Source organism: Prionailurus viverrinus, chromosome E2, assembly GCF_022837055.1.
Source record: "Prionailurus viverrinus isolate Anna chromosome E2, UM_Priviv_1.0, whole genome shotgun sequence".
Lineage (NCBI taxonomy): Eukaryota > Metazoa > Chordata > Mammalia > Carnivora > Felidae > Prionailurus > Prionailurus viverrinus.
Window position 1 is genome coordinate 43,165,546 of NC_062575.1, and position 13,886 is coordinate 43,179,431.

Consider the following 13,886-nt stretch of genomic DNA (forward strand, 5'->3'; position numbering starts at 1 on the left):
CCCACCATGGTGCACAAGGCTCCCTCCCCACCCGGACCCCCCCTCTGACTCGGAACCGCTCTGAAGACTGAATCCCCCACCTCTGTGCTGCACAAACCAACGGCTTGGCTGAATCCCTGCCACTCCCGCAGGCCCTCCTGGAGGAGTGGGGGGCGGGGGGGGGGGACTCATTAAAAGAACAAGAGCTGTGCATGTCAGGCCCCTGGGTGTGTTGTCACGTCGATGTGAAGGGTCTACATTCATCAGCACAGAATGATTCCGTCAATTACGGCAGCAGCACCGGAGAGCAAGCAGGCACTTGGGGATTGTATGTGCTACTGTCCTTGGGAGAGGGGAGCCACATAACAAATGTGTGGTCTGACGGTTTTTCTCTCGGCAACGGCTCAGGACGTGCCGGTTAGGAATAATGCAGAAAGCAGTCCTCTCTGCACCGCCTGATGCGCAGGCGGGTCGAGCCCCGACACCGAGCAGGCTGGGCGTCTGCTACTTCTGGCAGGGCAGCGTCTTTCATCGATCACGGCTGCTTGAGCGGGCCCTGGTTACCTTTGCGGTTGCAAAACCTCCCCCAGCCTGGCAGCTCCACCCACCCTTCCCCGCGGACACCCATTAGCAGTACATTCTCATCAGCAGACCCTGATTCCAGGCCTGGCGATGAAGGAGACGGGACGCGCCTGTGTGTTGCCAGCTCAAAATGCAGCTCCAGCACACGGGACGGCACGGCTCTGACAGCACAGGGCTTCATTTCCACGGAGCAGTGGTCACTGGGGACCCATCAGCTCTCACAAACCAGTGCCATTAAATGCCCCTGACTTGCTTCGTACCACGGCCAGCATCGATTTCCCGAGCAGCCAGGCCTCTCTGGCAGGTCGAGGTAGATGGCACACACAGAATTTAGCAGGGCCTTGTGCACAGGGACCCTCCCCACCTTGGGGACAATCAGAGGCTTCCCGAGGACATCTCATGCGCCTTCATGCCCAGGGCCCCAACCAGGCCTGAAGGCTACTCTTCATGGGTGATGATCCAGAGAAAGGGGCAGGACAGTCCTTAAATGGTACTGGTAAGAAAGCCTGCACTGCTCTAGGGAGCTGGACCCTGCAAGCATCTGAACGTTTAAAAATGAACTCTTTTCCATGGCAGTCAAAAACAGGGGTGCAACTTGGTGGCTGGGAATGCATTTAAAAATATGAACTTGCTTCTAAAATTTAAGTATCAGGAAAGATCACATACTACATGGATTTGCAGGCACTCCTCCTGACAAAATGAAGTTGCCAGCAACTCTGGACCAGCAGTCCAGATGTAGCAGCCATCCCCACAGGGCCCCCCACACCCCTGCCCTCAGACCCCACCATTCCCTGATGCCTCTCCACACCGAGGCCGAGAGGCAGGCAGCATCTGTCTCTGTGCCGCCACAATGGTATCTCTTTCATCCATCCTGCCCGCATCTGAGCCAGTGACCCTGGCACCTCCCAACATGTGCCCGGCACCACAAAGGAGAGCAAGGGCACGAAACGTGCCCTCCACCCTGCAGCTGCCCTCCCATGAGGAATGCCAGCCTCTGCACCGCACTTGAGTGAGATGTCTTGAAGCACCTGCCAAGGTTCTCCTGAGCACCCCGTTCTCAGGGAGGCACCATTTGCTCTACCTTCCTAATAATTCACATCAGGTCGTCTATGGGGATGAAAGGAACCAGGCAGCCACGTTTCCTATATCAGACGCCTGCATTTTATACATGACGTCAAGTGACCAGCCACAGCCTGGGGTGTGGGCCTTCCTGCCTTCTTTCAGAAAAGACAAGTGAGCTGCTCCCCATCTGTGATTTGTCACAAATAACCAAGACTGCCCAAAGCCAGTTGGGGCTCGGCACCATAGAAGTGGCCTGAGGAGTCCTTTCCTGATCCAAGGGGCTTCCTGTCACCGTCTATGATGGAGCAGGTCCCAAGCACCTCAAGGGCCCCCCAGCACAGGTGTCTTAATCCAGTAGTCTATATCATCAGGCTCCATTTCGAGCCACAGAAAATCGAAGTCACTTGGGAGTCTATGTCATCCCCTTTGTCTGACAGAGCAAATGCAGAAGTGGAGGGTCTCTGGGGTCCAAAGGTCCTGGGGTTGCCCCCTAACTCTGCTGCTTCCCCGGCTAAGGGCCCACAGTTAGGGCCTTTCACCTTGGCCTTGGCTTCCTCTGCAATGGGGCAGGGGCTGTGGCCTGCATGGGATAGGGCACAAGGGATGTTGCTGGAACCAGCAGGTGCCACCCCAGAGTGAAGCATTTGACCAACTGTTAACAGTGAGCCTCGTGTCCAGTAAGAACCTCAGTGGCAACAGTGATGAGTACTGATTAACGATGACAGCAGCGATGATAGGACACAGAAAAAGCTCCTGGACCTGACATCCTGTCCTCTGAACTCCTCTGAAGACCTCATTTAATACTCTGCTTTGTACATACAGACTCAGAGTGAGCTGTTCTCTGGGGCTGTAATTCTACACTATCACTACCGGCTCTCCTGTCCCGCCACTCCAGACTCTGTTTCACGGCATTTGGAGGCCAGTTCTACTCTTCTCCCCCCAGATCACAGTACAAACGGAGTTGAGTTTCCCCCAGCCATAAAAGCAAAAATGTCAGAATGCAGCTGGGGAGGCTGCAGTGAAGAGATGCTCTGACTTGGTGAGTCCCAGGCTGCCCCCTCCAAATTTCTGGAAAGGTCAAGGTCCCCAAGGACGATAATGTTAAAATGCAGTTTATAGAGGCAGGAAGGATGCACTTGCCAAGGAGAGGGTCAGGAACAAAATCAGAACGAAGGATGAGCGAGTCCCTCGCTCCCTGGTACTTAGAGATGCAAGGTAAGTAGCAAATGACCTCATTAGGAGCACGTGAGTAAATGTTCAGGCTATTTGAGATCCTATACCCAAAGAAATCAATACAACAGGTCACAAGTGTATTAACCGACTCTTTAGATGCTATGAGTTGCCCCCCAGTAACTCAGTATTGAAATCCAAGGACAAAAAGAAAGATCAAAAGCCACCCTCTCTCCACAACCCAACCAGGCAGAAGGTGCTGCAGAAACAGGTGCCCATGGCCCTGGGCATATGGGTGCAAGCCGCACTCCTTCACCAAGGCCCCCCTGACCAGGCACCGAGGGCCACGGTCACCCTCTGCACCAGACCGTGTCCTGGCTACGGAGTTCAGCCCTGGGTCCCAGCAAGCTCTGATGCCCACACACCCCTGGAACATTTACTCAAGCTGGCTGGCTGGCTCCTCTGCTGCTTCCACAATGACCCCCAGCACTTAATGTATGTCCACGTGCCACCTTGGTCTGGGGAAATTGGCATGCGAGGGCCCCATCCCGCCAATCCTGCCAGGCTGGCGGTAGGCCTGGAGCAGCAGGCACTGACGTGCTTGGGGCACGGGGCCTGTAATACAGGCCTCCCTGTGTACCTGGCAGTGGCTGCAGTGTTGGAGGCCTTGGTCCCCTAAGGAGACCATGGGGGTGTACGGCTCTGCGCTCACCTCTGCCCCAGTCCTGCCCCATCAGCAATGAAAGTCAGGGGAAGCCCCTTGTGACTGTCTGGATTCGGGACAGATGCAGAGTCCCAGAAGGACAGTCATTCACATACCCAGGCCACATGACACCCCTGGGCACCCACGTTGGGAAGTAGATTAAATCCGGGGGCCTCCAACTGCACCCCACCCACAGGTCTCTCAAAGTCTGGGGTTTTTCTGACAGCAGCATCTGCAGCTGGCAATGGTCTGTGGGGGAGCACCTCCCCACACGTGAAGGCCCGGGCTGAGCCCGAGGGGCGCTTAGATCAGACCTCCCAGAGCTGTCCTCCCACTGGGAAGCTCAGCAGCCACAACCCAGGTACAGAGGCCTCCAGCTGCCGAGTCAGGGCACCGCCCAGGCACCTCCCCTTCAGGGAGGTCTGAGGTACACACTTCCCATCTGCTCTCTGCAAATGTGGGCACTGCCGAGGTGGCTGGCAGCCGGGCGGTGGCATCCCACAACACACAGCCAGGCTATGGCAGCGAGAGGAAGGGGATGCTGGAACGGAGGGGTGACGGAAGCCCTGACCTGCACAGAGAGGAGCCGGCTGCTACTGACCTCGTCTGCATACTGGACGTCATCCACGGCATACTTCTCCTTGAAGTACTCCTTGGAGTGGATCCTCAAAGGGAAGCACAAAGAACACCAGGGTCAGGGTTTGGCCACACTCGGCACGGGCTGCCTTCCCGCTCTCAAGCCCAGACCATAAAGCCCCGGGGCCCATTCCCGCCCCGACACAGAGCAGGCACAGACTCGGATGGCAAGGGGCACTGGGCCACAGATTTAATGCTGAACCGTCTGCCTCTCCTGATCTCCCCAGCTGACCTCCACTCGTCCTTGGAGCCCGTGACCCTGGCTGCCTGCAGCAAGCATCTGCAGACCAAACTTCACTCTCCACCACCAGCAAGAGCCCACCAGGCAGCCAGCCAGTATACCCTTTGGGGCATGAAATAAGCTGCCTCCCAGGAGCTGCCCCCCATGGAGCCTCTTTAAAGGAAAGTTTTAAAATTAACATTTTAAAGAAGTCAATATCAGTATTACTCATTGTGATGAGAACATTCAAGCTTACTCATCATCTCTGAAAAACCAGCCATGAGAAGACAGACAAAGGAAGGAGGAGGTTGGGCCACCTGCCGGAGGGCTCCCAGTCATGGTCATGGTCACGGTCAATGGTCCAGCCAGCACCCCCCCATCCCCCCGCCTCCCGGCAGGTGGGTGAGTTGATGTCACTGCTGGTGACAGAACTCACATGAAGTGGAGCACTAGCCACACGAGGGGAGGGTGTCACAAGCCAAGTCTATTGACGCACACACGCCATCCTGCGCCATCCCACGCCTGGGCACCACATCAGCACAGGGGATATACCCCCCAGCCTGCCTGTGATCACATGGTATTCTAGTCATCGAGTGTTAGATCCGAAAGCGGCCTCGGGAGAAAACAGCAGATGGTTTTCAGACTGTGCTTCCTGGACTCGCAAGGGTGAGCAGATGACAGGGGGGTGAGGGTGCCAAGGGCAGTATGCCTGGGGACGCCCAGAGGGGGCAGGGGAGCGAGCACACTTCCAGACTTGGAGATGGCCACCTCCAAGAGCAAGCTCCATGTGCCTTTAAGACATCAGTGACCAGGGTCACTGCCCGGGAAACAGAAGCCCACTACCCTCCCTGAGCCCTGCACGGCTTCCCTCTCCACTCAAGCATGCGCCAGACAGATCATGGCCAGGAAGCAGAGAGCATGGACCTGGGGGGCAGATGGGTGGGCCTCAGGGATCAGCAAGGAGCTCACAGCCACACACGGCGAGCAGGGCTGAAGAGATGACGGTCTCACTGCAGCGAGCCGCTCGGTGCCCCAGAACGTTCTTTGCTTTATCTCTCTTTTGGCTTCTCTGAAGTGGGCACTGGGTGTCAAGCTCTTGCTGTTAATTAAATTTGCACAATCCAGTCACATTAGCTTCCACGCCTGAGTCAGGACTCAAACGTCAAATGGCCAAAGTCTGGCACCACGAGCAGTACCACCTGAAGGAGCTACGGGGCAGGAACAGATGACAGGCACCTGGATGCGGGATGCCCCGGTTCTCCGCTTACTGCGGACAGCTCACTGACCCTCGGCTACTAAGCGGTGACACTCTCAGCCATGCGCAAAAGCACATGCCAGAAGGGAGGGGTGGGGCCATCAGTGTCATCACCACGTCCACCCTCGACTGCACCAGCTTCGGTCTCAGCTCCAGGACGGATGCCCTGCATCCTCAGCAGGTCCCCAGTCCACCTCTGGTCCCCAGCCACTTCATCGCTTGTAGCTGTGGCAGGCACCCAACGCCAACTCCCAGCAGATTTGGGAAGTGCAAAGGGCCTGCTTTCAGGGGATGCTCCCTACAGGTGGGCATCTCAGCCATTACCCCAGGGAATGTGTGCCTGCCTGCCTGCCTGCCCTGCCTGGGAGTCTCGGTGGTCAGGCTTCAGCACAGACCTAGATTGGAGACCTGAGAACATCTCCACACACTCAGCCTGAGGTCAAGGTCTTCGCGATACGGAACCAGGGGAGATGGGAGGAGGAGGCATAATGGCGAGGCAAACACGAGGTAGCTGTGACCTGTGGGTGGCCCCAGGGCTGTGTGCTCACCTGTCCACCCCTCGCCTACCAGCCATAAGCCGCTCCACTTGCCACAGGGGCTGAGGAGCAGCCAGGGCCAGCCACCCTGATTATCCGGGAGGAAGGCAGGGCAGGAGTCAGTCCCACCACGTGCCCCTTGCCCTCCTCAAAGAAGTCGAATGACACAGTCCTGAGCACCCACTGGGCCTCAAGGGTCAAAACCACTGACTAGCCACAGGCCTGGTTCGTAACAGGAACGATCACTTCACAGATACAATGTGAAAAGCATCTTTTCTGGCACTTCGCCTGCCATTCTTTCCTAAAGGGCACAGATAATTAAGTTTGAATACTACTTGTTTTTCATGTTTTGAGGCTAATTATAGTAAAAATAATTTAAATGTCACCCTAAGGGAGATGTGTGCCAGGCCACCGCATCAAGCCAGCCACCAGAGACTCAGCCGTGATGACTTGGTGGGGTCGACCAGGGAAGGAGCGGCTGCTCCAAGAGCCCCGCTGGACAGGCAAGAGAGGTCAGCGGGCAGCTACAGGACCCACTGGGGGCCAGGCTGGCGGCAGCCACACGGAGGGCCTGCACTCTGCCCTGTCTGGGGTTCGGGGTCCAGCGGGGCAGCTCATGCCAGATCCCATCACATGGCAGATCCAGAAAAAACCACTGGACCAGGGGAGAGTGGGTCAGCAGAGAAGCTGACCTCACCCTAGAAACTATCCCTTCAAAGGGAAGGGACGGCTTTGGCAGGAGAGAAGAGAGAGCACCCCACTCAAAGCAGTTTGTGACTTCACCACCAGCAGCCGGGGCCAGCATGAGTTAGAGGTGGCCTTTCCCAGAACTCAAGGTCAGGGTTGACACTGTGAGTACCCACGCCCCGTGCAGGGCCTCCTGTGGGAAGGAGACATTAAGTGAATGCCTGTGGTGTAGACACAATGGAACCCTTCAGAATATGAAATTTCCAAGCACAGGTCTTGCCAGCTAGCTGCCCACCTGTGTGCGGTTAATGAATAAATAACAGGACCAAATTACAGCAGTCACCATCAATTTCAGCGGCCAGAGTCTGCCTTCAGCTACACGCAACGCTGCTGCCTCTCATCCTGCTCACAGCACAGCACTGGCACTCGCTCCCAACGTGGGTCGGCAACCACTGCAACATTCCAGTGGCTCGTCAGAGAACAGGTCTCTCCAAAGCAGTGCAGGTTCCTGATCCTGGCGATCACAGCCGGGAGGCGGTGCTGGGCATCGGGGGAGCCAGGGCTCCGGAGGTGATCAAAAGGAGGCCCGTGATCAGCAGAGCCAGAGCCCCGGGAAAGGTGCCCAAGGGTTCTGGCAAACGCTTAGTCAGGCCTCGGGCTGCCTGAGATCAGGCTCCCCCAACCCCGGACTGCCTGGGGTAAGAGCCAAAGGGGCTCCCTCAGCCTCCTCGGGAAGGCCTGCACCTCCGTCAGTGCCCCTCCCTGAAGACAGAGGGAGGGACAGGGTGAGGCCACCAGGTGGGCTGAGGCGGCCTCAGTCCTCCTGACCCAGGTGTGTGTACAGGGTGCGGAACGGTAGCTGTGAGAAACCACTCACAACATACACAACCCACAATATGCACACATACCACATCACACCCTACCACACGCCCCTGCACACCCCATCCCACATGTGCACATACACACCGCATACCGCATACACCCAAACCACACCCACCCACAACCACTCCCCTGGCACCCACACACACATCACAGCACATGCGCATCAGCTCCCATACCAGAAAGAGCAGGGCTCAGGCCCTGAGGCCCTGAGCCCGGGGGGAAACTCTCCCTCACCACTCCTGGTCAGGGCCCTCAGTAGGATAAGCACCCTCCTCCCTGCAAACCCCACACCAGGCCCACTGTCTCCCATACCAAGCCACAGTCTCAGCCAGGAGACAACAGGAGCAGAACACGGTCAAGCTGCAAAGGTTCTAGTAGGGCCCCCCAGACCCCGCAGGCCCAAAGTCACTCACCCTCTCTGGGCGCTGAGGCTGCCCAGTATTGAGTTATGGAGACAATTTTAAATTTTTTTTTTTTAATTTTTTTTTCAACGTTTATTTATTTTTTGGGGACAGAGAGAGACAGAGCATGAACGGGGGAGGGGCAGAGAGAGAGGGAGACACAGAATCGGAAACAGGCTGCAGGCTCTGAGCCATCAGCCCAGAGCCTGACGCAGGGCTCGAACTCACGGACCGCGAGATCGTGACCTGGCTGAAGTCGGACGCTTAACCGACTGCGCCACCCAGGCGCCCCGGAGACAATTTTAGAGGACCCCAGACACCCCGGCAGCCAAAGTTGCCATCAGCTAAGCCTGATTCTGACAAGACATGATGGGAAACACTCTCACGTCCAAAGGCCCCGGACTTTTGTCAGCAAAGATTCCAAATGAAAACAAATGAGAAGCTACCCTACCCCTGTACCCAAAAAGGCCCGGGGTGAGGAACAGGCCGGGCAGCAGGCAGACCCCTCGGCGTCTGCTGCCCTGACAACGGGACAGGCCCTCTGTGCAGGAAGTGGCAGACCCGCAGATGGGGGTGTTGTTTCCCTGGACGACTGTGGATTGCAGGATCTGCCAGATGGATTTTCAAAAGCCATCGGAGACTGAAAAGGAAGCTGAGGAGCTGAAGGTCAAATGTTCAGGCTGGTGGGTTTTGATTGCAAAGGCCAGGTAATCCCGCAGCCTTGCTCCTGAGCCCTATTGATTATGAGTGTCTGGAAATAGCCACATGCAATCAGATCCGGCCATTCCCCAGCTCCAGCCCCAAACAACCAACTCATTTACCACTGCCCCACTATAACTGAGCCTTCTCTCCCAAAGGCTGGGGACATGGGGACCAGGAAAGGGCCACGCCAGAACAGAGGAAGGGTAAGGCCTGCCCAGGTGGCCACAGTGGGGAGCCAGGTCTGTAGGAAACCGGAGTCTAGCTCTCTGCTGTGGAGCCAGAAGGCCCCTGGGGACCAACCTGCTCATTCCGGCCCACCCAGCATGGAGCCTTTCCAACTGGGAGACCCACATTGCAGACCCATTTCTATACTCAAAGGCCGCACAAGCAGCTGTGTCTGCACCAGACAATCAGTTGGCTTGGCAAAGCAGGGACAGACTGAAGGAGAACTTTTAACAGTGGTCCTGAAAGTCAGCCATGACCAAAGCACAGAATATTATTCCTGTATTATTGAAGATTATGCTTCAGAATAGCCAACTGCTAACAGCTGTTCCCTGACCAATCAGGTCCTGGGTTTTAAACCCTCCAGTCAAGTGCCATGTGGCTCCCCAGATGGTGGCTGTGGGGAAACATAGTGAGATTTGCTCAGATTTTCCCACTGGATGGTAGAGTCCCTAAGGCAGGGACAGGCCTTTCCTCCCACTGCCCCAAAAGACATCCACCCTCCAGGACAGGCACTCCCCAATTTCACACAAGAGTCAGCCCTACATAAAAAGCAAGCAGACAGAAGAGAAAATGCACTCAGAGGCTCCCCTACATTTCCAGACAGAAACTCCAGTGAGGCCCTGCTCACACCCTCCCCTAGCCCTCCCACCCAGGCCCACGTCTCCGACTGCAGGACCGGCACTCCTGGAGACAGTAGGGAGCCACAGGGAGGATCACAGACAGCCAGCTCACAACCCCGGGTGCTGCAGAGGGGCCCCGGCTCTTTGTGGGGTATGCCACTGGCAGCTAAGTGACCGCCTAGAGTGCAGGAAGGGTCTGGAAGGAATCCTCTTACTAAGACCAGACCTACACTCTCACCAGGAACCTTCTCACCACAGCTGAACCAGTCACCAGGGTTTTGTAGCAAACCATACGGACACTCTTCACTTTCACGGACCCTGAAGGTCTGGGCTTGCGACAGAGCCCAGAGTGGACAGTTTATCTCTGCTCCACAAGGTCTGGGACCTCACCAGCAGGACCCAAGGGCTGGGACTTGGGAGTCACCTGTTCTGATGGGTGGTCTGGCTGTCAGCTGGGCCTCCGCTCCTCTCCATGAGGTCCCTCCTACATGGGCCCCCTCACGGCATGGCAGCCGGGTTCAAGGGCCAGTGTCCCTGAGTAGGACCAAGTACAAACCACAGTGCACTTTATCGTCTGTCTACAAGATGACCCTGCCACACTCACACATCGAGGCAGTTACCAGGTCCTGACCTGAGTCAAGCAGGAGGGGACAGATTCCACCTCTGCATAGGGAATGGCCACAAATATTGCTGTGGTCATTTTGGGACATTACAAGCTGCCCGTCCCTGCCATCTACCACCTCACTTCAGTGCCACAAACATAACCGTCCCCACAGTGACCATCACTCTGACGACAGCCCTGGCGGTGCCTCACGAGCAGCACTGTCACTGTTCCCCAGATAAGGAATCAGAGGCCCCAGCAGTGGCGAGACCTGCTCCACAAAGGGGCCGTGCTGAGCCGTCCGGCAAGCTTCCAGCAAGACGGGCCCACAGGACCTGCACAGGCCACACCACCACACTGCTGTTTCCTTTCAAAGCAGGGAAGTTGTACGGATTCAACCAGGAATTTGATGAAGACTGACTATAAAGGCTACAACAGGATGGAGAGGTGGAACCCACCCTCCCAGGAGTACCCATGTCTCCAGGCCCAGATATGCTGATCTAACAGGAGGAGGCGTCCAGGAAGAATGGACTGAGGAAGGCCTGCCCCAGGCCAAACCCGAGGCCAGTTTCTCTGCAGGCACAAGACACTGTGGCAAGGCAGGCAGGGAGGTCCAGAGGACAGAGCAGACATCTGCCTCTGCACTCCCCCACACACCCCCACCCAGGCCTGGGCAGTGTAGAGCCTCTGGGGGCTGTCACTGGGCCTGGATCACCTTGACCAAGGTGCCGCCCCATCCCTCTGGGAAGAAGACAGTACAACCTTCCGTGTCCACCCTGACCTGGGTATGGAGGCCAGTGGGAACCTGCTCGTTACAGCAGGGACACATTTACGCCATCTGCCCTGAGGCCTCTGAGAGGGCCAGAACCTACGTGGCTGCTCAGTCACGCACTCCAGAGGCCAAGTGGATCAGGCATGGCCACTTCCCACCCTCCTCCCCCAGAGGCAAGCAGGAGAATGTCCTCCAGGGAAGCACAGCCCACTTCCCTTCTGCCGTGAGTGCTGCCTAAAGCTGTCTTTACGGCAAAGCTGAAGGCCTGGGGCCAGGAAGCCCCAAAGGAGAAACGTTACCAACCTGTGAGCCTGGATCCCTTGCCCCAAGATGACAGAAGAGGGATCTCTCAGGCCAACCAAAGAAGCTATGGAGTCTGCACTGAAGGGCCGGTGGGGAAGGGTGCTGCATGAGGCACAGGAGGCCCTGTCCTGGGGTCTGCACAGAGCAGCTCCCTGTAGCAGCCACAGGCCCGCCAGCCCACCTGGTAATGAGTGATCGAGGACACGAGGCAGCGAGGGCTGCAATTCAGACGTTTGCCCAGAATGACCACCCTCCAGGCAGGAACGACATGCTGAAGGTGATGAGCATTTTCCAGGATCCCCTGAGCACCTCAAGCACCCACAGTGAAGTACAGCGTCTGACTCAGCACCTCTGTGCAAGCAGGATGGCTCCCAAGGTGGGTGGACATGGCCAAGGGCCCTGGAGCTGGTAGAGGCTGTGGATGATGGGGAGGAGGCCTCTGAGCACAGCCCAGCCCTGGTCCCACACTCTTCACACAGCACAAGCCTACGGCCACTGACCTGTCTCATGGGTGAGCCAACTGAGGCAGGGCGTCCATCTGAGCCAGAGACGGGCACACGACAGGCATCCCGCAATGCCACATTAGCGATGGGCCTCAGAGAATGGTCCCAGGCTGCCCTCTCTGACCTGAGCCAACCCCCATGACACCCAAGGTGGGTCCGCCTCCCACTGATGCCATGCGGGAGTGATGGTTCACTGGGGCCACAGCCTCTGACATTTTAACAAAGCTGAGAATCCAGAATTTCAAGATTAATAAATAGTACCTCCAAACAAACATGACCACAGTCTGTGGCTCTGACACCCCTTCCCAACCAAGGCCGCAGGCTATGGCCCTGAGCAGACAGTCATTGGGCCTGACCTCTGACACCCCGCCCCCCATCCCCGGCTACTCTTTCCCTCCTTGTCACCACAGGCCAGACCCTTCCCCCTGCCCCAACCCCAGCGGTGGTCAGCAGGCCCAGACTGCTCCTTACTTTCCCATCCAGGTGGCATAGCTGGCAGGAAGCCTGGGCACAAATAGGGTTGACTTCCCGGTGCCGACATCAATTGTGCCGTAGCAGCCTGGATCCGTGACGCCAAACGCCCAGTGAAAGAAGGACTCCTGTGGTGAGAACAAGGACCCTGGTTACCCGGTCAGCAGGACAAAAACATGAGGCACAGGGAGAGGTGTGGGGTGTCGGAGCGAGCACCGAGCACCCTGGAAAGTCAGCTTGGGGCCCCCCAGCCCCACACAGTTGTCCATCTATCCACTCTGTCCCCTGACAGCTGCGGGCTGTCTCCCACTTCCGGGATTTGGCATGGGGCAGCCCGGCTGGCTCCTCCCATCCTGCTTTCGGCTTTCTCTGATGATGCACATTTCACGACATGCCCCAGCCCCACCTGCACCCCTCCCCAGCAACACCCTCATGCCCCCCCGCAGGGCACCCTAGGGCACGCCAGGACACGGGTGCCCATGAGCACCACGGGTCCGGCTCAGCCCTGCCCGCGCCTCTCTGCTGCCCCCATGCCCGAAGGTGGGCAAGATGCCACTCTGACTTAGACACCGAGGCCAGACATCTGCACGGAAAGGAGTCCTCCATTTAGGACTTCTTACTTCCTTCTTCCACCCCCGGGGCAGCTGATGACTTCAGTGTTTAGCAATAAACATTGAGCTAAAATAATGTTCGAAAGGTATGAAGTGGAGGAGGATCTCTTCTAAAATTAACCTTGCATAACAGCAGTCAGGGAGCCAAAGGCTGAATTTAGGAGATCGATTTTTAAACCACAAAATACGTAAACCTCAGGAAGCCTCAAGACTAGGCAGAAGAGCCTTACTGAGACCTCCACGTCTCTAGCAACCAGGGGACTGCAGGCTTGCAGCTGCAAGAACAATGTGGCATGGGAAATGTGCAGCGGGAGCCACTTGCGGCATAAAAACACCCCAATGGCTCTCAGCAGCCGACAGCCCATCTGTGTCCTGTGCAGGGGACGCAGCCCAGCTGGGGAGGCCACCACTTGCCGCGCCTCCACACTCAGGTCCCCTTCACATTTCCCTGACTCCTCCTGGCCTGGATGCTGGACAGCCATGTCCCCAGGGAGGTTCCGGAGTTCCCAGGGTGCCAGGCCCCAGATCTGCAAGTGGCAGGGAGGAGAAGAGAGCCTTATACTTGGAGTCCAGAGATGCGACTCTAATTAGTCCCAGCTCCCCCTCTGCCAAGTCATTTCCTTTCGGAGCCTCGGTTGCATCATCTATAGAGTGAGTGCGATGCTAAGATCGATGAGTGGGGCTGGCTCAGGGCGTCTCCGGCTTTCTGGGCGAGCCTCTCTGCTCAGTGCCTTTGCTCCTGTTCCTGGGAACTGAGTGATGCCAGCGATTCCCAGCCAAGGCCACCACATCCAGGCTGCAGCTAGGCTGCCCCTACTACCCTCCCCCGCACAGGGCTCCAGATCCTTAAGGAGTCCCTAGTCTACTTCCCAGGTCAGGAAACTGAAGCCCGGTGAGGGTCAGTGAGTCAGCAATGGCCAAACCATGATGAATGTCTGGGCCTCCTACTCCTGCTCAGCACCCTG

At 57.1% G+C, this 13,886-nt stretch overlaps 1 protein-coding gene across 1 annotated transcript in view; it reads right to left on the minus strand.

Moving 5' to 3' along the window:
- The window catches only part of PEPD (peptidase D), a 112,096-nt gene that overhangs the window by 88,931 nt on the left and 9,279 nt on the right, over positions 1-13,886 (minus strand). Inside the window, exons 3-4 of the mRNA XM_047836422.1 lie at positions 12,311-12,438; positions 4,098-4,161 (exon numbers count right to left, since the gene is read on the minus strand). Coding sequence (XP_047692378.1) covers positions 4,098-4,161; positions 12,311-12,438 — 192 coding nt within the window. The remainder of the gene's footprint in view (positions 1-4,097; positions 4,162-12,310; positions 12,439-13,886) is intronic.